Here is a 25,659-nt window from a genome sequence, read left to right on the forward strand (position 1 = left end):
GACTACTTCCGCAAGCTCCTTTATCACAGCTGCTGTTGTCTATGGTTTTCAGAGCTATGGAGGGACCCTAGCTTAAGGTTTGTTCCACTCTCTTCTGGGAGGGTTTCTGGAGGGCTCCCCCGCCAGCTGACAGAGCTATCTACAGAGGCCCTTTCTCTTCTAATTGAGCTACCAGCTTTCTGAAAAGCGCAGATCTGGAGTCTCTGAGCAGAGCTAAGCCAGGATAGGAAAAGCAGGGCTGTAGGCCTGTCTAGTGGGGCACAGAGCCAAGGGCTTAGTCTCAGAATTGGATTATTAGAATTTAGAGCTCTCAGCCCTGCTGGCCTCTGGGACATGTGGATTACCGAGGCATCTGGCTGGGGCCCACAGGCCTTTCCCACATTTCCTGCCAGGTCTGAGAACAAGTATCCTCCCTCTGCTGTGACACCAGGGGGCACAGAATGCTCCATCTACCCCCATGCTCTCACTGCCTGCCTCAGATGCCTGGAAACACACCAGCGCACGTGTACCTGGAACTTACCATGGAGTTCTGTGGGCCACAGGCCATAAGCATCAGAATCTTCTGAGGTCTTGTTAAGGATGGAAAATCATGGACCTCACCGCAAACATGGCATCAGAATCAGAGGTGGGTCCATATCTGTGACCTAGTGAATCCTTCAGGTAGGCCAGTGAGAAGGCTCGGTGGGTAAAAGCTCTTCTGCCAAGCCCAACAGCTGGAGTTTGAGGACCAGGAACCACATGGTAGAAGAGAACTGACTCCCAAAAGTCTCCTCTGACCTTCATACACATACCCCCCCATACACACAATAAATAAATTAATAATTTTTAAAAATGTGATTTTTTTTTTCAAGACAGAATTTCTTTGTATTGTTCTGGGTGTCCTAGAACTCACTCTGTAGGCCAGGCTGGCCTCAAACTCACAGAGATCCATCTGCCTCTGCCTGCAGAGTGCTGGGATTAAAGGCCTGCACCACCCGCTACCCCCGCTGGGGATGATTCTTTAGCGTGCTGAAGGGGGGGAAACAAAGGTATGGAGGACGACGCCAGCCATCCCATACAGCCACCCAAGTGTGCGCCAAGCCTGCTGGAGGCTCTAGACAGCTCCTCACAAAGATCTCCATCAGCTGTGGAAACCGACTCAGTGTGCCACACTTCCAGGTGCCACAATTCCATGGCAGTCGGCAAATGACAGTCCCTAAGATACACCACGAGCCAAGCCCCTAGTGGGCACTAGCCTTGCTCTTTCCCATCCTCGCATTACACTTGAGGAAACAGGTGCGAAGAGAGCGCACAGCTACCCAGCACCACACGGTAAACAAGCCCAAGGCCTGATCGCTACACAGCTGCTGTCCTTCTCGTGCACACTCTGGATTTCCTCCAGGGCAAAGCCCTTGACATCACTTCCTAAGGAGTTATTTCTCACCTCCCTAGAGCAGGCCAGGCGAATCTCTGTGAGTTTGAGGCCTGGTCTAGAGTTCCAGGACACCCAGGGCTATTAAATAAAGAAACCTTGCCTCAAAAAAATGCCACATTCTGGCCTATGTATTATATGAGATTGGAAATTGCTGGGTACAAAATGGTTACTCAGTCAATATATGTGGCAGGCAAGAAATTCCATCCAATACGGGGCGTGCAGGAGGTTCTGGGGAAAGGTGAATATCTTCTAACTGGGCCCAAAGCAAAGAACACCTTGGCTGACATTCTCGTTTTTTATTGGTTCTGAGATCAAAGGGCTAGGCGAGCTGGGACGGGCATAGAGCTCAGGAGGGCGCTGAAAGGCTCTGCCCTGGGGCAGACATGCTGTGTGGGGTCTGCTGGCGGGCTCCCTGGCCCACCCAGCCAGCAGCGACTGGGCACATGGCACTTGGCGCCTTGCATGTCCTCTAGCGGCTTGGCACTGTGGCCTCCTCGCTGGTGGGCGCCCCTTTCCAGTTGCAGGAGTTATGAGTCTTTCACAGTGCGGAGGGGTGGGGATCCGGGGTGGGCACCTCCCCGGGGTGCAGGCAGGCCCCATCCGCCAGTACATCCTGGGCTCTGGGCATCTACTGCGGAGTGAGCAAGGCGAGCTCGGCTCTTTTCCCCGCAAGTGGGAGTTGGCAGTCCTGGAGAAGCCCTGGAGGCCTCAGCGGGACATCATCCGGACGAACTCTGGGAGGGAGACAGGAATGGGTGGAGACAGTGGCAGTTAGGAGCCAGTACAGAACTCTACCACCGTCGGTCCGTCCGTATTGCCCTGGCTTCGAGGCTGCTCCTCCTCCACCTCCACGCTGCATCTTTGTGAGGCAGCTCTGTGAAGTGCTACAAGGGCTGGAAAAGAAGAGGCTCAGTCTGCAGAAGACAGAAGAGGTGTTCTGGGAAGGACTCTTACTACTGGGTCTTGGAAAATAAACAGAAATTCACTCAAGGGTGGGCAAGATGACTTAGGAGGTAAGGGCACTTGCTGCCAAGCCTGAAGACCCGAGTTTGATCTTCATGGGATCCCTTGATGGAAGGGAAAAAAAAAAAAAAAAAAGAATCCCTACAAGTTATCCTCTGACCTCCACACTCAGGCTATGGAACGACACACATATTTTCTAGACGGATGGGTGGATAGATGGATGGGTGGATGGGTGGACAACAATTAAAACAATTTAGCCTAAGTGGAAAATAAAATGAAAGGCATCTGGCACAAAAAACAGCACATTCACAGGAGGGCCTCACAGGCTAACGTATCTCGCGTATTTCAGAGTGAAGGAATGGTCGATACTGTGGCTGGGATAGTGACCTGTGGTCAGGTGGCAGAGGCTAAGGACAGGCCGAAGAGTATGGTCCTCAGAAGACAGGATGATGAGTGAACAGACAGACAGATGGGTGGACAGACACAAGGACGGATAAATGTAGAAACAGATGGATATAAAATCGATGGGGAAATGACTGAACGGAGAGCTCAATGGAAATACAGGTAGAAGTACAGACAGCTGGAAGGAAGAGTATGATCATAGGAACAGAGCACAGAGGTGCTGGCGGACGGTGGTGCAGGCAGACGGAGGAGTGGGCGGACGGAGGTGTGGGTAGACAGAGGTGTGGCGTGGCCGACGGAGGAGTGGGCGGACGGAGGAGTGGGAAGACGGAGGTGTGGCGTGGGCGACGGAGGAGCGGGCGGACGGAGGTGCGGGCGGACGGAGGTGTGGGCGGACGGAGGAGCGGGCGGACGGAGGAGCGGGCAGACGGAGGTGCGGGCGGACGAAGGTGCGGGCGGACGGAGGAGTGGGAAGACGGAGGTGCCGGCAGACAGAGTGGGCGGACAGAGGTGTGGGTAGACGGAGGTGCAGGTGCCGGCAGATAGTCGGAGGAGTGGGCGGATGGAGATGTGGGCAGACGGAGGTGCGGCCTGAGGTGTGGGCGGACGGAGGAGTGGGTAGACTGAGGTGCGGGCAGATGGACGGAGGAGTGGGCGGACGGAGGTGTGAACGGACGGACGGAGTGCGGGCGGACTGAGGAGTGGGTGCACGGAGGTGCAGGCAGACGGAGGTGGGGGCAGACAGAGGTGTGGGCGGACTGAGGAGTGGGTGCACGGAGGTGCGGGAAGACGGAGGTGTGGATGGGGACAAAGATACTGAGATGGATGCGAGGGCAGATGGAGAGCAGAATGAAGAGATGGGTAAATGCCTGGGCCAATGGTTGTATGGATGGCTTTAGAGATGATGAAGAACTGACCAGGCATCTGGACAGATGGAGAGACGAGCGAGTGAGAGGTGCGAAAGATGGGCAGCTAGATGGATGCAGGAGGGGGATGGGAGGTGGATCGGTGTATACACAGGTAAGACACAGGTAAGATAAAAGAAATGCAGGGAGGAAGGGCAGGGTGCACCCACAGACTCAGCCGTTTCCAGACCCCGCTACCTTCAAAGTCCACTCGTCCATCTCCATTGAGGTCCACATCGCGGATAATCTCCTCAATGTCTCGGTGTCCCACCTGATGACCCAGCAGCTTCCTCATGGCCTCTCGCAGCTCACTGGTGCTTATCTCCCCATCACCATTGGTGTCGAACTGGAGAGTGAAGGAGGAACAGAGACTGCACTGATGGGCAGTGACCTCAAGGCTGAGCAGTGTCCCGTAGACCAGGGTTCCTTTTCTAACCAAGTTCTCTCCCGTGATCTGGGGCCCAGGGATTCAGAACCCTTCAAAGTCATTCTGAGACTGGGACTCGGCCTGCCCACCCCTGCCTGTCAGCAGCCGTCACTCACCTCCCGAAAGGCATCTCTCAGTTCCTTTACACCGATCATATCTGCTGTCTCTGCCAGGAGTTTAGGACCCATTAGTTCCACAAAGTCATCGAAGTCCACATGGCCGCCCACTGGAGCAAAGAGAATAGCGTGGGTCATCCTCTACCTACCCACTGCCCTCTAGGGAACCTCTGTGATCGCCCCCATCTCCAGGCCCAGGTTGTGACCAAGGCAAGGAGGACAGAACACAGACAGGTGGCTTGACACAGAATGACTCGAGGAGTGGCCAGGGAGTGGGAAAGGAGCAGCCACAAGGTGGACACAAAGGAAGCAGGGACAGGAGGAAGAAGCACTGGGTCGTGGATCTGGGTGAAGAACTTCAGAGACGGAGAAGATGCTTTCGGAGGAAGGTAAAAGAAGACAAAATTTACGGGTACCTGCTCCACGTGCCCCAAGCCTTACTTTAGCTGTGCAAATACAAATTCAACTCCCAAGTGACTCTCAGGAGGTGGAAGGAGACTGGGCACCTACTTGCTGACTACAACTTTGAACAGGGACTGAGCACAGCACAGGGAACGCGGGGCTGGAGGGGTGAAGGCCTTGAATGTTTACATGTGTCTAGAGTATGCAGGTGTATGTCCATCTGTAAAGGACAGAGGTCAGTGTCAAGCATGTTCGTTACTTTTGAAGCAGGGTTTCTCACTAACTCGTGGCTCGCTGATTCAGGTACAGTACTAGGCCGGCAAGCCCCAGCTGTCTCCACCTCTCCAGCACTGGAATTATAAGTACATACTGCCTCTCTTGGCTTTCTCCCCAGACATCATCATCACCATCACCATCACCATCATCTTCATCAAGACAGAGTCATATGTATCCCAGGCTGGCCTCAAACTTGCTCTGTAGCTGAATTTGAACTTCTTTTTAAACATTTTAAAAAAAGATTTATTACTTTATTTTATGTGTATGGGTTTTTCACCTGCCTGCATGTCTGTACTCCATGTGCATGCCTGGTGCCCACAGAGCCAGAAGAAGGACTCAGAGGCTTCTGGAGCTACAGTGATAAAGCCACCACGTGGGTTCTAGGAATCAAACTTGAGTTCTCCAGAGGAACAGCCGGTGTCCATGACTGCTGGACCATCTCTCCAGCCGTCATCGAGAGCTGACCCTCTCTCTCCATCTCCCCAGAGCTGACCGAGGCAGTCTGCACCTGTGCTCTCAGCACCAGGGAGGTGGAGACAGAAGGATCCCTAGGGCTTGCTGGTCAATCACTCTAGCCAAATAGTAGGCATTCCTGAGGACCAAACCAGGGCTTTGAGTACGCTAGACAAATCACTCCACCAACGGGGCCATTCCCTGTCCCCAGTGTCTGTATTCTACATCAACTTTTTTTTTTTTCAAAACAGGGTTTTCTTTCTTCTTTTTTTTTTTAAATGTTTATTTATTTATTATGTATACAATATTCTGTCTACAGGCCAGAAGAGGGCACCAGACCCCATTACAGATGGTTGTGAGCCACCATGTGGTTGCTGGGAATTGAACTCAGGACCTTTGGAAGAGCAGGCGATGCTCTTAACCACTGAGCCATCTCTCCAACCCTCAAGACAGGGTTTTCCTGTGTAGCTTTGAAGCCTGTCCTGGAACTTGCTCTGTAGCCCACATAAAGAGAAAGGAACTCATAATGCTAACAGCACCCTCTGACTTCCTACTGTGAGCCAGGTTTTAGGCTGTTACTCACCTATCCCCTAACTTCCTTCTACTGTCTCATTACAAGCCTGCTTTACATGGGAGGAAACTGAGGTTCCGAGGAACGGGGCCCCAGAGCTGGATCCAGAACTTGGTGCCAGGCCTGTGTGACCTGAGGACGGGGACTCACGGTTCATGTTGATCTGCTGGGAGAGCTCAATGAGTTCCATCTCCGTGGGCATGTAGCCCATGGTGCGCATGCAGTTCCCCAGGTCCCGGCAGTTGATGTAGCCGTCCTTGTCCTTGTCGAATTCTCGGAAGGCCTCTCGAAGCTCTGGGGAAACGAGCAGGGGCAGATGTGGTTGGAGGAGGACCCCGAGACGTCTCAAGTACAGACAGCCCAGGGCCAGCTCACAGAGGTAGACCCTGGAGTCCTCTAGGGCTCTTGTTTGCCCAGTGTGCCCTGCTTTGTGCCCGGGACTCTTCCCACCAACACCTAGAGGTGTGAGTTCAAGGCTGGCCTATTCTACATAGTGAGCTGCAAGACAGCCAGGACTAGCTAGAGGAACGCTGTCTCAAAAAATACAAACCAGCCGGGTGGTGGTGGCACATGCCTTTAGTTCCAACACTCGGGAGGCAGAGGCAGGCAAATCTCTGTGAGTTCAAGGCCAGCCTAGTCTACAGAGTGAGTTCCAGGACAGCCAGGACTACACAGAGAAACCCTGTCTCAAAAAAAAAAAAAAAAAGAAGAAGAAGAAGAAGAAGAAAGAAAGAAAGAAAGAAAGAAAGAAAGAAAGAAAGAAAAAGAGAAAAGAAAAGAAAGAAAGAAGAAAACGAAAACAAAACCCACCCCACCTTCCAGTGGAGATGAACAGCCCTTTTCCCCGAGGGCCTGACTTTACCTTCGATCTCCTCTGGCCGTAATGATCTGTCCTGAAACAAGAGAACATGTCACATTAGCAGCAGCAAGGGACCTAGAACTCACAAGATGCCCATCCAATGGGGGCCATCCAAGTGGCAGCAGGCTCTAGGTGGGAAGGGATGGGAACTGAGCAGAGGTCTTTCAGGACTTTGATGGGGAAAGAAGCAGCCCCCAAGTCTTAGAGTCATGGAGGAGTATTGACGGAGGAGTCCCAAACCCAACAGTCCCCCTAGAAACTGGGCCACCAAAGCGCTGCACCCTTTTCCAGTCACAAGAATGAGTTGGGAACAAAGCTGGTCCAGAGACGGAAACCTGTAATTAAAACAGGGCCAGGGGAAGTCACCACCCAAGGACACCAGGAGGAGCCAGGCATCAGGAGTGAGCAGGACAGCGGGAGATAGGGGACCACAGGAGGAGAGCAGGCAGGGACCACACAGGTAGCCCCAGAAAGAGAATAGAAGATTTAGGTTACGTGAGGAAGAATTGAAGCTGTGTCCCCACCTTTCCCCAGTGTGACCACATGCCTATACCCTGCCCAGTACAGGACACAGCATAGGACCCAGGACTGCCAGTGTCCAAAGCAAGCATCTGCAGCCTCCAGCAGAGCCCGTATCTGCATAGGGAACCACAGAAACTTGGCATTAAAACTGGTACCAGAGAAATCTCCAAAAAGCAAATTTAGGGAGACATGGGGAAGGGTCCTGATGGTGGCATTCATCACCCCAGGTCTGCCGGGGAAGGAGACAGACAGGTACAGAACACGTATGGGTACCCATGTTCCAGCTCTCTGCCTTCGGATGAGAAGAGTACGAGGCAGGTCTGTGACCCTAAGGAGGCTCCCAGCAGAACAGGGACCCAGATCACTAACACAGATGCATAGGAATGCTGTGGTGAGCATGAGGCAGCTCAGCTGTGCACAACGGCTGTTTCGGTCAGTGGGGCCAATGAGGGCAGAGACAGTGGCGCCCAGAGACGATGGCTCCCGGATACAGGCACCCAGTCTGATGATCCTGTCCAAAGGGAACGGTTGTACTGTTGTTCAAAGTGTGTGTGAGTTTGGAATGAGCAAGCTATAGATTCCCCAGGTCCTCCCAGAGGGCATTTCTAGCTGAGGGGAAAGAGTTACTTGAAGGGAGTGTTGTCCAATCGACAGTACTGCGAGGCTTTTCCCTTAATGGCTGGCAGAGTGTATGTGGCATAAGGGTCACTCCTGCTCCCAGACCGAAGTATATGTTCCTGGACATTCTAGGGTGGCCAGAAAGATGTATTTCCATGTATTGTACCACGAGTAAGTGAAAATGAGTGAGTATAGTCATCTCTTACTATCAGTGGGGGATTGATTTCCAGAAACCCCAGGCATGCCAAAATCCAAAGATGCTCAAGTCCTTTACATAAAATGGCACACAATTTGCATATAATTTACATACCTCCTCTGGCATACTTCAAATCATCTTGAGATGACTTATTCTATTTATATGATGCAAATGCTATGCAAATAGTTGCTATGTTGTATTGTTTAAAAAATGAAGACAAAAAAATCCATGTGTTTTCAGTGCAAGTACAAGGTTTTATCTTTTACTTAAAAATTTTTGAAAGATTTATTTTTATTTGATGTATATGAGTGTTTTTCCCGCATGTGTGCATGTGGTCCCCCGGCAGGCTGGTGCCCTAAGAGGCCAGAAGAGGACATCAGATCCCCCAAATCTGGAGTTGCAGTCAGTCGTGAGCCTCAGGTGATTTTGGGAACTGAATTTAGAACCTCTGCAAGAACAGTCAGTGCTTGTAACTGCTGAGCAATTTCTCCAGTTCTAGATAAAAGTTTTTTTTTAACATTTGTGGGTGTGTATGTGCGCATGTGTGTGTATATGTGTGCGCTTGTGTGTGCATGTGTGCGTGCACATGTGCATGTATGTCTGTGTATGTATGTATGTATGTGTGTGCATCTGTGTATGTGTGTACGTGTGTGTGTATGTGTGTGCATATGTGTGTGCATGCTGTGTGTATGTGTGTGCATGTGTATATGTGTGCATGTGTGTGTAGGTCAGAAGAAAACTTACAGCAGTTGATTCTTGCCTTCGACCCTGTGAGTTCTGAGGATTGAACTCAGGTCTTCTGTCTTGGCAGCACCTTTACCTGCTAGCCATCTCACCAGCCTCAGATGCCAATTTTAAAAATATTATTTCTTGCCAGGCTAGCACTTGGGAGGCAGAGGCAGGTGGATCTCTGAGTTCGAGGCCAGCCTGGTCCACAGAGTAAAGACAGGGAAAGCCCAGGGTTATGCAGAGAGACCCTGTCTCGAAGATAAATAAATAAAATTATTTCTTGATCTATTGTTCTTGAATCCCCAAATGCGGGGACCCCAGGAAATGGGGAGCTGACTATATGCATGTGTACACAGTATGCAAGGTAGACTCAGTGGGACAAGCTGCTTAGATAGAGCTCACTTCCCACCCCAGACCCCAAGCAGCTTGCTGCTGTTCCAGGGCCAGTGCTGCAGGTCTGGGGGAGGAGGTGCACGCGGCAGACTCTTCCACTCTGCTCCCAGCTTCCAAGGAGAGGCAAAGCAAGGCACTTCCTCACAGTGAGCCTGCAGCAGCAGCAGCCCTGGTGGCTGTTACCAGGCTCACCCAACGGCCCCAACCCCATGCAGGGCAGTGGAGGAACATGTGTGTATAGGGTTACACACTGAAATATGCACCAATCCTGCAGGGGGGGGCAGGCAGGAAGCATTGGGAACATACAGGTTGTGCAGTTAGAGAGAAGCCCCCAGAACCTAAAGTCAGACTGGCCCAGGTGCGAAGCTCTTAGCTGCTGCCTCCTAGCTGAGGGTCACTCCATTCTCTAAGCCAGCCTCCCCAGTTGTAACATGGCTCTGTAACAGTACTTACCTCACAGGCCTTTATGTGCGTTCCTCAAGGCAAGTATTCAGCACGTGAAATTTAATCAATGCAATCTACAAATGTTTGTATCCATAACATTCTCATTACCCACTTCCCTGTGGCAACTCAGACCTGCAGGAGGCTATTCAGTACAGCGGCCACTGACCACACACCGCTACTTACGTTTGAGTTGGAGGGCTGAGGAAGAGTTCAGGATAGAACATATGCTTAGCATATACAAGACCCTGAGCTCAATCCTCAGCAAACAATGGCTTTTAATGAAAATAAAATAAAAATTAATAATTCTGTTCATTAGCTACATCCCTAGAGGCCTTTAGCCACATCTGATCAGGGCTGCTCACTGGATATCACAGGGTAGACTAACAGGAGAGCATTTGAGTACACAGAATTGCTGGTAAGAGCACAGAATCTGTAGAGTCGGGATATCTGTGTTTGGATCTACCTCTGACACTGCTAGTGTGACCTCAAGTGTGCTACTGCATCCGACTCAGTTTCCCCACATGTGAAATGCGGACGATAGAAGTACCTGTCTCTGGGAGCTGGGGCTTTTAGGAGGCGATTTGCAAAGACACTTAGCAGAGTCCTGCTTTCCTCAGCACACCGTGGGCACTCTGTAAGGCTCCCAAAGAATTGTATATGCTGATTTATTTATCTATGTGTGTGAGGTATGTATGCAGGTGTGTAAGGGTGTGTGTGTGTAGGCGTGTGTGTAGGTATGTATGTGTGCAGGGGTGTCTGTGCAGGTGTGTATGCTGGCAGTATTGTAGCAGTGTTGTGTGCAGGTGGGTGTGTAGGTGTGTGTGCAAGGGTGTATGTGTAAGTGTATGTGTGCGGGGGTATGTAGAGGGACGTGTACAGGGACATACGTATAGGGTGTGTGTGTGCAGGGGTATGTGTGCTTGCATATGTAGGAGTGTGCATGTGGCAAAACAGGGGTCAACCTTGAATGCTGTTTCATAGGCTCCTTCCACCGGTTTTTACGTGTTGTGTGTACACACGCGAGTGCAGATACCCTTGGAGGCCAGAAGGCATCAGCTCTCTGTGGATCTGGGTTAGAGTTACTTGTGACTTGCCTGGCATGAGTGCTGGGAACTGAACTCAGGTCTCCTGAAGGAGCAGTCCCACTTAGGCATCTCGCCAGCCCATCTCCGGCTCAATCCACCTTATGTTTTGAGACAAGGTCCCTTACTGGGTCCTGAGGTTCACTGGTTTTAGGCTGGCGAGTGAACCCAGGGCTCTTCCTGTCTCTGATCCCCCCAGCACCTTATGCAAGAACCACCCATCACCATGTCCAGCTTTAGTGAGTGATGGGGACTAAGCTCAGGCCCTTTCCCAAATACCATCTCCCCAGTCTCTGCTTTTATTATTTTGTTTAAAAATCTTTTATTAGCATTATTTTTTTTTCATCTGAGTGGTTTGCATTCATGAGTATATGTGTACAGTGTACATGGCTGATGCTCATGGAGGTCAAAAAAGGGCAATAGATTCCCCTGGGACTGGAGACACAGATGGTTGTTAGCCACCTAGTGAGTGCTGGGAACCACACTTGGGTCCTTTGGAAGAACAGCCAGTGCTCTTAACCATTAAGCCATCCTTCCAGCCCCTGCTTTAATTATTTCTTGTTGGTTGATGCAGACTCACTTTGGAACCAAGAAACAGTTTCTTAAGTTGGGGGTTTGAGGATAGGGAGTGCTGCGTACAGAACCCCTTTCTTCCCAGCATCTCCTCATGCCCTATGAAGCCAAGTTCGGCCAGCTGCACCTGGCCAACTTACGTACAGGCTGTCTGTTCTCAGCAAAACCCTTCCGAAGAAAAATGCAGGCAGGACCCAGCAGGTTGTGCATGACGGCGCAGTTCTGGGCCAGCATCATGAGTGGTCCCGGAAGCTCACCACCAGTGGCCAGTCCCTCCTCACTTGTCTGTACCACCATGTAGCTGGTCTTCTCCTCCTGGCGCATCTTCAACCAACACCAAGCAAATAAAAAGAGAGGTGAGGTGTCACCTCCCTGTTCATCTGGGCCCTCCCAGCCCCGGGCCTGGCTGTTGATTCTAGGAGATCCTTGAGAGTCACGTGGTGAAGTTCTGAGAGCTTTAGCCTGTACAAGGGCAGTATATAATTGGTCCAACAGATGGAGGCTCCAATCCTTTGCTGAAATAGTTATCCATGGAGAGTTAGATGTGATGCTAGAAGTGAGGTGCTCTCATGCATGGGCGCACATGCACACGCGTGCGCGCACACACACACACACACACATACACACGTATACACAGGAAAACACACTTGTGTGCATGCAGTTCATAGAGTAAAGCAGAGGGAGGCTTCTACCCTAACCCAGAGTGTCACACAGAACCATGTCCTTCCCCCAAGTGTTCCTAGTGTCTCAGCTCAACCCTCAGACCTACATCCTGTCTCCCAGATTTCTGATGAACGCAGACTCTGCCCCAGCTGGACTCCCCCTGTGCCCCCCCCCTCATCGCCACTGGAAAGCCCAGAGGGTGAGCAGAACTGGTCACCCAGAGAACAAACAGGTTCAGCAAGTCTACTGATGTAGATGCCATTGCTGACAAACAAGGCCTGTGAATGGTGGGCATGGAGGAATGGTGCTGTGGACCCACCCGAAAAGGACGGCTCTACATCCCGCATTCCAGCCCACAGGTGCCAAATCTGGGTCAAAGCAGCAGTGGGTAGACAAGACCCACCTGTACCCAGATTCCACCTGCGTGTGACGGCACGACTGGGCAGGCTTCCAGCAATTTCCCTTGCCTACCCTCCCTCTTTCCCTGGCCCCATGCCCAGGCTGGCTTGGCCTGCTTGACCTCTAGAGGCTGTGGCTGGGGCCTCGCCAGCTGACCGAATATAGCTGCGCTCTCAGGCCCCGGCGAGCCTTTCGTCCTCCCTGCAGATTCCCACAGTTATAAAAAGTCAGCACTGCTCCACGGACCCTCCCCTTAGGATAACAGCGGCATCCAGACACAACACATGACTGGACCCAGGCTCCCAGCATAACCGGTGCCTCTCAAGAGTCCAGGTCCCAGCACTGTGCCCTACAAGGAACAGCCTCTCTTCAGTGTGGGAGTCTGTAGCAGAACACCCCCAAGGACAGGCAGGGTAGCTGGACTCCCAGGAGAACTAACTGTCTGCCTGAGACACACAGAGCTGCATTCTCTCGGTCCCAGCCAGCCCTCTTCTAACTAGCTGCCTCTAGCTGAGCAAAGTCACATGTCCTATGGGGCAGCCTGGCCTGGAGGAACCTCCCTTGCCCTGTCCTCTCAAACTTCTCCCTTAAGCCCTCCTCCAGAGGGGCTGTTGATGGAGACTCAATCCCAACCTTCCCCAGACACTCTAAGCCCCTTAGACCTAGAGAAGGAAGAGCAGTATGTCAGGTCCTCAAAGGAGATGCAGCATCTCAGACCAAGGCTGGGGTAGTTGTAGGGAATCGCTGAACACAAAGGCCCACTCTAGCTGGACTCTCTCTCCATCCACTCGCACCCCGGAACCTATGCAGGAACTAGTAAAGAACAGAGTCTTTCCCTCTAAGAAGGGGTCCAAGAGAAGCCCGGGACTAGATGGGGGCGGGTGTGGGCTAACTCCAGGAAGCAATCTTGTTGGAGGTGCTTGTGGAAAAGCAGACTTTCCGTTTCAGGTTGAATCTCACACATGTTGCCTCAGGAGAAGCACAGTCCAAGAAGGAGGCAGCGGCAGGTGGTGCAGAATCCTAATGTGTTGGCTCCGGACACCATCTTGGGAAAAGCTCTGGTCTGCCACTTGCTTGCTATGTGACCTCGTGCGGCTCGCGTCATCTCCCTGCGCCCCAGCATCCTCCACACCCTAGGGGCAATCATCTCAATCCACAAGGCCTTGTGAGCAATGAATGAGCTTCTGTCTACAAAGTGCTTTGTACAGTGTTTAGAACACAGGAAAAGCCAAATAACGGAAGTTGCCGTAGTTACGGCAGTGATGATGATGACAATAGCGATGTTGGTAGAGCAAGTTAAGAGATGTTGGGTGCCAGAAGGCATTTACTTCTGGCTCCAGAGGAAGTGGGGAACATCTGTCAATCAGCAAAGGAATTAGATGGATTTTAGAAGAATTTGCTCCCACAAAGAAGGAACCAGTGGTGGCGGGGAATTTCCACTGCATCTCTTGATTATAACTCTGCCTGGCACCAGGTTGCCCCAGGAGGCAGCCATTCTTCCCTAGTCAGTGATGATGGCACCTGACAGGCTGGTCCTGCCCAGTTCAGGGCCTGAAACAGGCTACCTATCACCATGTCCGGCTCCCCGGCTTCCACTGAAGAGGCTGAGCCAGAGGCCAATAATGTCTGGCCTGGAACCAAGAGAGGCCAGCATATCAGAGAACATCATGACCTCTGGCTCTGCAGCAACACAAGCTGGCTGAGGGCACACAGGTCAAAACTCCCCCCTGCTCATGGCCAAGGAGAGCTTGAAGAGCGTGTGCTCAAGGAGATGGGAGAAGACATGTGCTGCACAGATTAGGCAGCTGGACTAGATGATCACAGAGATCATATTTGAGAATTTATGAATAACATTTCTGGCAGCGGGAGAAAGAAAGAGCACACATAAAATACCAGCTCTGACTTTACACGGTACAGGCTCTAAATCCCAGCTCTGCTTGCTAGCCACTGAGTGACCTTGGAAACCCTTATCTCTGAATCCAGCTCCCTTCCCTGCAAACTAGCCAAGAGGACTATTTGGTGGAAAAGAGCGGGTGAGATGGCAGACGTCTGATATGTCGCAAATAATCCAGAAAAAGAAATAATTGCTAAGATTTAAGATCACGTGTCCAGTGGATCCAGGTGCACCGTGGCTCGGTGGTAGAGGCTCTGGGGAATGCATGCTCTGTCTGGGTGGTGGCTTATGCTTATACTATATTTCCAACACATGGCAAGAAGATCTTGAGTTCCAGGCCAGTCTAGGCTACAGAGCAAGTTCTGGGCCAGCCTGGGCTATCACAGAGGCCTCACCTCAAAAGCAAAATAGACAGCAGAAACAGAACCAAAAACCTGAAGGCACTGGCGACCATCCCCATGGTCTCCACTTCTCTACCCTCCTGTTTATCTCTTGTGGGGATGAAATCCTAACATGTGTCCAGTACTATCCACTTGGCATTGTGCACAGCACACAATCATTCTGAGAGTTACACACCAGGGACTGGCTGTGGTGATGCATGCCTCTGATCCTAGCATTTTGGAGGCCAAGTCATAAGATCTTTGAGTTTGAGGCCAGCCTGGTTTACCTAGTAAATTCCAGGCTAGTTACAAATACACAGTGAGATCTTGCCTAAAGAGAAAAAAAAAAAAAGCAAAAAAGAAAAGAGTTAAGCATTAGGAGCCAGCTGTACGGCTCACACCTGTAATCCCAATATGTGAGATGCCGAGGCGTTGGCTCCGATGTAAGCCCTTGTTTCTAAAAAGCAGAACAAAACACAACAAAACAAAAAACCCACCTTAGGCCTGGGGCATGTGTAAGGCTCTGGGTTTGATCCCCATTAATATACACACACTGGAAGATGTCAGTAGACATTAGCAGTCCCAGGTGATTGGATAGGCAAAGGAACTAAGCCACAGGAAGTTAAGTAATTTGTCCAAGATCACATGAGCAGGAAGAGGAGACCTGCCTGGTAGGAGGCAGAGGAAAGAGCTCGTTCTTAAATCCACCCCGCAAGCTTACGACCCTTTGTGTTGGTGTTTGCCTGGCATACTCTCTAATTCAGATCAGCTTCCGTCTCCCCAAATCACCCCCCTAAGAGGCAGAAGACTTCCCTTAAGAGAATGACAGACCATGAGGCCGGGGACACACAACAGAACAGCAGTATTCCGAGCAACCCAAGGAGCAGGGAAGATTAAATGGAATTTGATGTGAACAGCTTAGCCAAAGGAGACGACGGGCTAAAAAGCCCCAAGTGTCCTAAATCGAGAGGTCAGAAACCTAATGGGAAAGATGGGACGGGACCTGAGTGAAGGCTCCACCAACCAATCCCAAACCTTACATAAGTCACCTGACCCCCCATCCCTGCCACCCCCAATCCCCGTAATTGGCAATCATTTCTTATTTGGAAAATGAAAATATGGGAGGCAAATATCTTTATCAGTGCTGTCTTCTTTAACACGGGTCTATGGCCTGACTACGAAAGGTTAACAATATAGGTGAGCCCCGACTGGAAGACACGCTGCAGATACGGCCCAGACCTTCCTAAAGAGGGGAGAACACTCGCTTTCCCAAAGGAGTTCTGGCAAAAGAATCTTGTCACAGCGTAGAATGCAATAAATCCACTCAGGAAAGTGACACTCACGTAGGCTCCCGACCCACATATCTCTTGGGCACCGTGGTTCTCAAAAGCAGTCACCCTGGCTCTAAGCCCTTAGATACTCTCACACCTGACTCGAGAATTGTTGCAGGTACAAGCAAAAGAAGAAATTTGTTTCGTTAATGGGGTTTCTTCAAACCCCAATTTTAAAGGCTTAGAGAGTACCAGCAAGGAACACAGACCCCCTACAAGCCATCGGGCCTGCTTCTGAAGAGCCTCTGATTGTGGAAGGCTCTGGGATGGCTGTGTGCCATCCACACACACCTTCCTAAGAATCCACACCTTTCATGCTACACCCCAGAAGTCCCAAAGTCACAGGATTTCTTTCTTAGCTCTTGTGTGAATCCCAAATATGGCCTTCCCCGACTCTGTTGCCCCTCCACCCCTACCCTTCAGCCTTAACTTTATTTAGTTCAGAGCCTGCGTAGGACATAAGAATCTGCTAAGGGAGAGTACCTTGAAGTTGGAACAGGGACACAGTATTGGGCAGACACCCTTGGAAGAGTAGCGAGCATCAGGTACCCACCCATTCCATGCCCTCTGGTGCAGGCAGCAGGATGCTCCCAACCCCAGCACTTAGGGACTTGGGGGCTCCAAACATACCTTTCTCGAGAGGTTTCTTAATGGCGACTTGACGCAGTTGCCCATCCTACACTGATGCAGCCCCGCTGGCGATCTCTGGGTCCATGAAGAAGGCGCCTGGGGGGCCAAGAGACCTCAGTCTGGGTCACTGCCAACCTTAGCGTCCCTGCCTGTGCCGCTCTTCCTCCAGGACAGAGCTGAGCCTGTGCGCGCGTGCTCGTCTGCCTGCTTCTGCTGCTTTTTTTTTTTTTCTTTTCCGGGTGGTTTGTATGTGTATTTGTATATCTAGGTTTAACTTTCTTAAGGGGACAAAGGCAGAAGGGAAGAGTGCATGGCATCGAAAAAATCCCCTGGAGAGTTGACGGCAGAGGGCATTGGCGCTGGGAAGCCTTTCCGATCACCAACATCAGATTAGAGCATTAGAGACTCTTCTCGGCTTCTCCCCTTCCCTCAGCCCCTCCTTTCCATGTTGCCAAATATGCAGGGAGATTGCCTTGGGGAGGGGGACCCAAGGTAGCAGCTGCAGCTGGGAATTAGGCCAGCCGATCCAGAAGGGAAAGCCGGCTAGTTTGGGCCCCCAAAGCCCGGGTGCCTTGCAGCTTGCAAACACACACACCACACACACCACACACATGCATGCACACACAGGACCCCAGGGAGTTGGATGCCTCTTCTGCAGAGCAGTGAGCCGGACAAGCATGCTTCATCAGTCACTGGCAATTCCAGCTAGATGAGCATCTGGGTAGTTCTCAGTCGAGGGCCTGGGAGATCTTCTGACGTCTCTATTACGCTCTATTTTTCACACTTGCCTCATCGCTGACATGCGATGAGGCTCGGGGCTGACAGTGCAGCTGAACCCACAGCTGTGATCAGCTATTTCCTTCTGCTCTCTTTGCTCTGTAAAGGCTCCCTGACCCTTGGGGAGCCAAGATATGGCCTTGAGGGGAGGAGGAGCAGGATGGAGGCGGTCCTGGAACAGAGGACATGACCAAGGTCTCCTCTGGTCGTCCTCATTCTGTGCCTATTCCTGATTGAGGCTCTTTCGTTGGGAGTGCAGAACAGGGAGGCTGTCTTTTTAAAATGGTCCTCGAAGTCCCACAGCTGGAACTGTACAAATGACTGGATAGTCCTTGTCCCTCCAAATTCTTGCTTTGGCAAGAAAATCCTTTCCGAGCCTCGAATATCCTTGTTTGAGAGCTCCAGTTGTAGCCGGTACCCAGAGATTTCTGTTTCCTTGTATCCAGCTTTTCCCCAGCAGGGGGCGCCAGAGACGGACCAGGAAGTTGACCCACGCCCAGGCCCCTGATGCAATCACATACTTCAGCCCAGACTGCTTCCTCTCCGGGGGACTTTTGTCCTGTTTGGGTGTCTGGTTAGAAATCTCATTAGGAAGATGGCTGGGTACATTGCCCAGTGGGTGGCACAGACACTGTCCTAGGAGGCTATAAAGTAGTCGCTGGCTGGTTCACCAAGGCTGTGGTGCAGTTGCTGACCAGGGAATGGTTTAGCCAAGGCAATTTCTTGATGCCTTGTTTGGGTCATACTCTTAGGAGGAGGGGTAAAAGGAGGAGAGGCCACTCCCTGAGGACAAAAGGAGGAGCCTGCGTGGGACCAGCTAAGGGGCAGGAAAGAGGGTAAAGAAGCCACGGAGCTGGGAAGGGAAAAACAGAAGGCTAACAAATGCAAAACAGCATGAAGGAGGAACTATTCTGACCCAGGGGTCAGGTTCAATGTCCTCCCATGAGCGAGAAAGGATCTGGGGTCTGAGGTTGAGACTGGGCTCTGCCTGTGATCGCCTTTCATTCCTGAGCTTCGGTTTCCTCCGTTAGAAAATGGGACTTTCCCTGTCTGGCTAATAAAGTGCATACAGGAAAGCCTGTGGTACATAATAGGCACCGATAAGTAATTATTCAAGTGGAAGAAGGAAGTATCGTTTGCCCAGCGTTGATGTGCCGGGCGCTGTGCTTGGCTCTGGGAACAATGAGGAGGAAGAGGAGTTTACATCCTTGCTGGTGGGCAGGAGCAAGTGAGGAGCACAATTATTTACCATTTTTAAGATCAACGCTGAGAAAGAGACCCACAAATTCTGATAGCGACAGGGGAGAGCTAGAACTTAGTCTGTGGAGATCAGGAGAGGCTTGTAGACAGAATCTAAAAAAGGAGACATGGGCTATACTGGGTAATAAATAGTGTTTCCTGTAAAACCTAGGAAACAGATCGTCTGCTTTGTAGCTCTGACTAGCCTTGAACTTGTGGAGGAGAGTCCTGCCTCTCAGGTGCTGGGTTTGTGGTGTTTATGTTGCTGTTGTTGGATTTTTTTGTTGTTGTTGTTGCTGTTTGTTTATTGTGGTTTGGGGGGCGGATTCGAGACAGGGTTTCTCTGTGAAACTGTCCTGGCTGTCCTGGAACTCACTCTGCAGAGCAGGCTGGCCTCGAACTCACAGAGATCCGCCTGCTTCTGCCTCCTGAGTGCTGGGGTTAAAGGCGTGTGCCACCACTGCCCAACTTGTCTGTTTATTTTTAAAATTACATTTATTGATCTGTGTGAGGAGAGGCAGTGTGTGGAGCCAGAGGGATAACTTTTTGGAGTCAAGTTTCTCTTTCTACCGTGAGGATCCTGAGTTTTGAACTCAGGCTGCTGCACTTGGTGGCAAGCACCTTTACCCGCTGAGACCCACCTTGGCCTGAGCTCGCTAGGTAATTGGTTATGATCTTGAAGCCTGGATCCTCCTACTGTGCCCTCTCTCTGTGTGTGGCGTTAAGTCACACAGCATCACACTCAGCTATAAAGTCTTTCTGAAATGACAAACCTGCCCGACCTAGCAGTAGGGCTTATGTTAGGCCTCAGGTCTAAATAAACAGAAAAAGATGGACTAAGATGGGTCCTCAGCCCTGACTGTTGGAACCTGCTCTGAAAACCCTGTTCAGTGGGTGTAGGTGGCTCTCTGAGCACCGAAAGCTGTCTACTCTGCTCCCTAGGGATCTCTAATCTATAGTCGGCATTAGGACCCACTGAGAGGGGCTGGAGGGATGGCTGAGACATTAAGTGTACTTGCTATTCTTGCAGAGGACCTGGGTTTGGTTCTCAGCACCCACAACCCTCTGTAACTCCAGGTTCAGGGAATCCAGTGTCCCTCTTTTGAGCTCTGAAGGCACTGGGCACACATGTGGTACACATACTTACACACAGGAAAAACACTCATACACATAAAATAAAAATAAATAAATCTTGCCAGGCAGTGGTGGTAGTGGCACACCCCTTTAATTCCAGCACTAGGGAAGCAGAGGCAGGCGGATCTCTGAGTTCAAGGCCAGCCTGGTCTACAAGAGCTACTTCCAGGACAGACCCGAAAGCTACAGAGAAACCCTGTCTCGAAAAACTAAAAAATTAAATAAATATTTTTTTTAAAAAAGAAAGGAAAGAAAAAAGATAAAAGACCACCAAGGAAGGGGTCAGAGCTTGGAATGCAGAGGCAGGATGACCTGCTATGGACCAGATTCTCACAGAACTTTTGTAGTCTCGGTCTCTTAGATATTCAGAGCGCCTCTCTCTCAGGGTTTTGCGGGTGGTAAATGAAACAATACTTACACAAGGCCCCGACCACTGTCTTGGCACCTAAAAACTGTCCCCTTCCTCTGCCTAGCATCTGTCTTAAAGAGCTAGGCACAACAGCCACACATCTTCTTAGCCCTGGTGATTTCTGCCCCCTGCAGGCCAGTCCCAGCCATAACAGGTGACAGGCACTTGTCGACCTTGGGCAATGCTTCTGTCCTTGGAAACAGGAGACTAAAGATGGCAAAACCAGTCAAATATTTAACCAAAGCCCATTCTGGGGTGCTCAGTGGGTCAAAGTGCTTACTGCTGAGCTTCACAACCTGAACTGGATTCCTGGGACCCATGTGGTGGAAGGAGAGGATCATCTGAAAGATGTCTTCTGGTCTATACACATACATGTGTGCACACATGCACACACACACAATACACACATATACATACATACACAGTACATACACACAAATGCATGCACATATACATGCACACACATGCACACATATGCACATGTGCACCGTAGCGCGCGTGTGCACACACACACATTTATTCACTTTCGTTTTTTGTTCAGTCAGGGTTTCAGTATGTAGCTCTGGCTGACTTGGAACTCACTATGTAGACCAGGCTAGCCTCGAACTCACAGAGATCCAACTGCCTCTGCCTTTCAAGTGCAGAAATTAAAGGTGTGAACCATCATACCTGGCATACACACATTTGAGGTGAATAAATGTCTATTCTGCTTTGCGGTAAGAGTAGGGCCGAGACTAGTTTGAGATTCATGGCCAGCTAGGAGCCTGGGGACCAAATCTGGGGTTTTAGAGCCTCCTTAAACTGAACTGGGCTGGACAGGAGGCAGGAGGCACAAATGGCTTGGCTTTCCCTAGAAAATGCAGCATGACTGAAGGCTGGGGGACTTTAGTTGAGAAGCTTTATTTTTGTACCCCTGTTTTTTGTTCTTGTGTTGTTTTTTGTTCATTGACAGCCCCTGGGCGTCTGGAGCCACACTTTGAACTCTGGAATAAAATAATAGGATCAGAGGGATGAGAAGAAGCGCTCATCACCGGTTATCCCTGATTAGGGGGAGGCTGACCCTAGGTCTTGATCAGATCCGTCAGCCGCATATGAACTTGGGTGACAACCTAGTGCCAGGACGCTCAGAGTGGAAGCTGGGGTGCAGCATGAAGGGTGCCCTGTGGATACTTCCGACACCGTCCCTTCCCAGCTAGCATGGTGCCACTCAGGTGACAGGTGCTAGCATTTACTTATTACGAGACCTCCGCAAGCGCCGCGCTCTCCAGAGCCTGTGTCCTCATTTCTAAAATGGGGGGTGATAACGTCAACCCTCCCCGGTTGCTGTGCAGATAAGGAGGGCAAACTGATAATTCTGTAGTGGGCTCTGGACCTCGTTGGTTGTCGGAAACAGCTGTAGGCAAATGCAGACCTCCAGACATCCAGAGGATGCTCATCCAACTGACTCAGCCACTTCTCTCATCCATGATTGATGCAAACCACAGGCTGACCTCTTCCCTCATCTCCAGGCCCAGAGAAGAGCTGGTGGGGCAGGAATGAATATTCACAGGCCTTCAAGACACAGGCTTGGTGCGGTTGAATCCGCAGGACCCAAACCATCATGACCCTGGCCTCCTCTTCACCCACACCACAGGAACTAGGAACCCTACGTAACCCGGACACAGGTGACATTAGTCACTCATTCATTCATGAACACCATGATCCTTCTACATGTTGTATATACATGGGGCTGATCTCCCCCAGATCAAGAGGGATGTTTCTCTAGGGTGGGGCCAGAGCTGTTGTTGCTGTTGTTTTGTTTTTTGTTGTTTTTTTTTGCATTTGCATTTGCATTTGCTCTTCTCAGGTTGAGTGCAAGAGCAGAAACTGTGTTTGTTCGTATCACAGTCTTCCGAGACCCAAAGCCCCGTGTCCTGCTTCCTCATTTGTCACACCACGTAGTCTGCCCGGACAGCTGGATGGCATGTCCTTCGCTGGCAGAACTAGGGACGGTTCCCTGGCATTGAGCTCCGAGCCCTTTCCTTTCAAGCCCTTCTCACCCGGCATGGAGGCAGTGTCCTTTACACAGCACTTGTTCAGACAATGTTCTTTTAATGACTATTAATGAGAGCAGTCGCATTAACGCAGGCTGCTCTTTCGCCTGCACTCACGGTGAGCCAGGCCTCTGATAGCCTTAATTTTGTGTGAGCCACGTCAGATCCCTGCGAGGTACTTTTTCCTCAGTCTCATTTCTGGATGGAAGAAACCAGGGCCATAGAGAGAATGATGCCAAGGTCACAAATATACAAAGTGACAGAGGCAGGATCGGAAACAAGGGCTTTACCGTTCTCCCAGCCACCACCCCACACCCCAGCCTCAAAACCACACTATCCCCCTGCAGGCAGCAAAGCCACCCAACTCCCATTTCCCCAAGTGTGGGGAGTCTATCCAGACACCTCTAGTGTGCCTAATCCTGGTTTTCTCTGCTGCTGTAATGACAGAAAGGATGCATCCTGGGAGTTAACCATCATCACCAACAATGGTGCCCTGCCCCACGCAATGGACTGCGCTCTACACACATGCCTGCGTAAATCAGTCAACCCCCCAATTCTCCTTGAGACACTAGGATTGATTTCTATTTTTCAAGTAAATAAAAGCCTCAATGAAAGGAAGCAATTCACCTAAGTCCAAAAACAAAAAAAGTAAAAAAATAAAAACGTAAGTTAAGAGCCATGAAGAAAATATATTTCACCCTAAGCAGATCCATCTGAAAATTTCTGTATTCAGGACCCCATTTTGCTTTCTCTTAGTCCCCACCCTGTCTCTAAGGACAGAAAGGTCAATGCAGAAAAGAGACGGCAAGGAAAGATAATTCCTTTATGTCTCAGGATACTCGGGACTTTGGCACAAGAACTCCAGACTGATTTTTCTGTCCATGACCACCTGGATGCCTTGGAGGTGTCACCAGGAAACTCAAATCGAATGTGCTGGGGTGGGGGGTGGGGGGATTCTGCAGTTCCAAGAGGCCGGAGCCTCTAGAGGGAGGTAGTAAATATTTCATGGGACCTTCCAGCTCCTCCTGACTCAAGTGACCCCGTGACATTTCAGAACATGGGGCTGGAGAATAGTCTCCACTTAATGGCTGGGAAGTCGGAAGAATTGAGTAGCAGGCTGCTGAAGGGGTCTGAGTCCAGATAGGCCCATGCAGGCAAATTTTGCAAGAGTAGGGACGAGAGTCCCTTTTTCCAGATCACTGGCAAACTGAATGATCTGTGACTGAGCCCCTTCCAAACTGCTGTGTTATGGGCTCCAAAACAGCCCAAATCTAGGCTCTGTTTTCCACTGCTCCTTCCTAGTGTACCACCAATGCCCGGGCAGAGGAGGTATTTAATGCTTGGTAATTGAGTGAACCACAGTCACCCACTAGCAACGTAGCATTTGGGTCACAGATCAGTCCTAACATGCTACGGCTCCAAGCAACTGCAGTGAACATCGCCCCTCGGCATGTGGCCAGGCTAACTCTCTCTGGGCTCTGCAGCCGAACCTCTACTCCTGAGAACCGGTTCCAGTTCTCTCAGTGAACCGCTAACGAGGGCTCCCTGCAGGAACAAAGCCATGTGCTGCTGGCCCTGTCACACCGTCACAGCAGTCCCGTGCAACCCGAATCCATGCGCAGCTGCCTTCATGACAGAGCCCCACCTGCACAAGCCACTGCAGAGTAGTGTTTTGAAAAGAAACGAGCAGATCTGAGGCAAAACACACACGGCCTCCTTGTAGTGCTGACTCCACACAGCCAGCCGGGAGCCTGAGGTGGTGGTTTCTCTGCACTAGCAACTACCACAGAAACGCTTAGACCCCTGCGTCTGAAACCATGCCAGCATTCTGAGTGCACCTCTGCAGAACTAACGGCCACGAGTTCAATTCAATTACGGACTCGGAACCAGAGGAAATCTTGGGTTTGCTCAGAAGTTCACAGATTCCTGGGACACAATTCCACACCGTAGCCTTGAACTATAGGGTGAAGCTGTTTGTAAATGCCCTGCTGGCAGGAATCGCGCGCAAAGGTGTGGGAGAAACAAAAAGGGGTCTCTGGTGACCACAGCTCAGTGGTCTCTCTGACCCTAGAATGCACACCAACTCAGGCTTGTGTTTTCTGGGTCTTATCCCACAACCGTCTTAATGTCATCCAGATGGCATCCCTGGAATACCATCTTCCTTAAAACCCTCCAAAGTTCCAGATGGAGCTGTATCTCTAGACAGACCCTCCGTGCCTGCCCAGGCATCTCTTCTCCTCCTCATTTTTCTAACCGCCTAACTTTTCTCGGACCTTTGAGGACACTCTAGGTAAAGGTTAGCGTCACACATCCACAAGCAAGTCCGAGTACTCCCAGGCCCTCCCCTTTGCCTCTCAGTCCCCAAGCCCTTCGCTCTCTAGGGTCACCAGAGGCCAGAGGAGCGGGTTGGCATCGTCTGCTCCAAGCACCGCTCGCGACCGGGGGAAATCTCCGGGAGGGTTGCAGGAGGTCGCTCTTGCAGGTGCGAAGCAGGCTCGGCTGAGCGATGCCCAGGAAGAGGCCCAGAGTGTGGACAGCGCATAGGGTGCTGAATCAGACACCGGGGTGGAGGAGCACCAGGGCCTCGGGAGGATAGAATGAGTCGTGGTGCGCTCCGACCGGGCAGAGTGAGCAGGGCCGGGGACACGCCGCCGCCGTAGGGTCCCGAGCGCCGGTGCCCCGAGCGCGGGCGAGGGGCGCGGCCCTTACCTGGCCGAAGGCGGAGCTGAGCATGGGGTGCAGTCGGTGGAGGAACGGGTCCGCCTCGGGGGCACCGGTGGGAGCCGGGTCCCCGCGACCCCGCGATCGCAGGGAGCCCCGTAGACCGAGCGCCGGCGCCAGCCCCCGTTCCTCCCCATCACTCCCGCGGACCGGCGGCAGCGTCTCCCGGGGCCTGCAGTGCGCCTGGGGCAGCCCACGCCGGCTCCCGCGCGCGCCTTCGTCGCGCTGCACGGGCCGGCACAGGGGCCTCCGCGAGCTGGGGTCCCCGCACGGTGGCGGCGAGCTGGGGCAGGGACCGGTCAGTCGGCGGCCACGCAGCGCGGGGTCCCGTGCAGAGCCGTGGCGGGGAGCCCGGCTGCCCCCGCTCGCCGCCGCCGCCTTGAGCAGCGACGTCTTGGACTCGCTCTTGGCGATGTGCGAGCTCATCGCGGCGGGGCCCGCGCTCGCATGGCCCACCGGGGGTGGTGCGGGGCCCCCGGAGGGCAGGGAGCGGGGCGCCCGCCGGGAGCCGAGCCCGAGGACACGCTGCAGGCGGGCGCCGTCCCCTGGCCGCTTAAATGCGGCCCCGTCGCCGCCGCCCATGTGACAGCGCAGCCTCTGCGCCCGGAGCCCGGAGCTCCCGGCGGCCGGCGCTGCGGATCTGGGGGGCAGCCTGCTGTCCCCCGAGAGCCCACCCCCAGCTCTCCCGCAGCCCAGGTGCCGCC

General features: G+C 51.9%; 1 protein-coding gene across 4 annotated transcripts; it reads right to left on the reverse strand.

Annotated features, from left to right (window-relative positions):
* Nucleotides 1-1,695: 1,695 nt before the first annotated feature.
* Cabp1 (calcium binding protein 1) lies at nt 1,696-25,607 on the reverse strand. 4 transcript variants are annotated; one of them, XM_085680367.2, is made up of 7 exons: nt 24,944-25,606; nt 11,490-11,669; nt 6,792-6,822; nt 6,080-6,223; nt 4,228-4,337; nt 3,883-4,030; nt 1,696-2,148 (listed from the first exon to the last, which is right to left on the reverse strand). In XM_085680367.2, the coding sequence occupies exons 1-7, from the start codon at nt 25,535-25,537 to the stop codon at nt 2,123-2,125; spliced, it is 1,233 nt and encodes a 410-aa protein (XP_085536493.1). In that variant the 5' UTR covers nt 25,538-25,606; the 3' UTR covers nt 1,696-2,122. The 4 variants fall into 4 exon arrangements, with proteins under 4 accessions (XP_085536493.1, XP_048305458.1, XP_085536480.1 ...); XM_048449501.3 differs by lacking the exon at nt 24,944-25,606 and adding an exon at nt 16,643-16,794; XM_085680354.2 differs by lacking the exon at nt 11,490-11,669 and having other exon boundaries at nt 24,944-25,596.
* Between the last annotated feature and the right edge of the window lie 52 nt (nt 25,608-25,659).

This window comes from Myodes glareolus, chromosome 2, assembly GCF_982192425.1.
Source record: "Myodes glareolus chromosome 2, mMyoGla1.1, whole genome shotgun sequence".
Lineage (NCBI taxonomy): Eukaryota > Metazoa > Chordata > Mammalia > Rodentia > Cricetidae > Myodes > Myodes glareolus.

Coding starts and splice junctions, on each gene's coding strand:
- Cabp1 (XM_085680367.2), bottom strand. CDS start 25,537: ATGGGCGGCGGCGACGGGGCCGCATTTAAGCGGCCAGGGGACGGCGCC. Junction 11,670..24,943: donor TCAGCTCCGCCTTCGGCCAG/GTAAGGGCCGCG, acceptor TGTTGGTTGAAG/ATGCGCCAGGAGGAGAAGAC. Junction 2,149..3,882: donor TGGACGAGTGGACTTTGAAG/GTAGCGGGGTCT, acceptor TCTCCCTCCCAG/AGTTCGTCCGGATGATGTCC.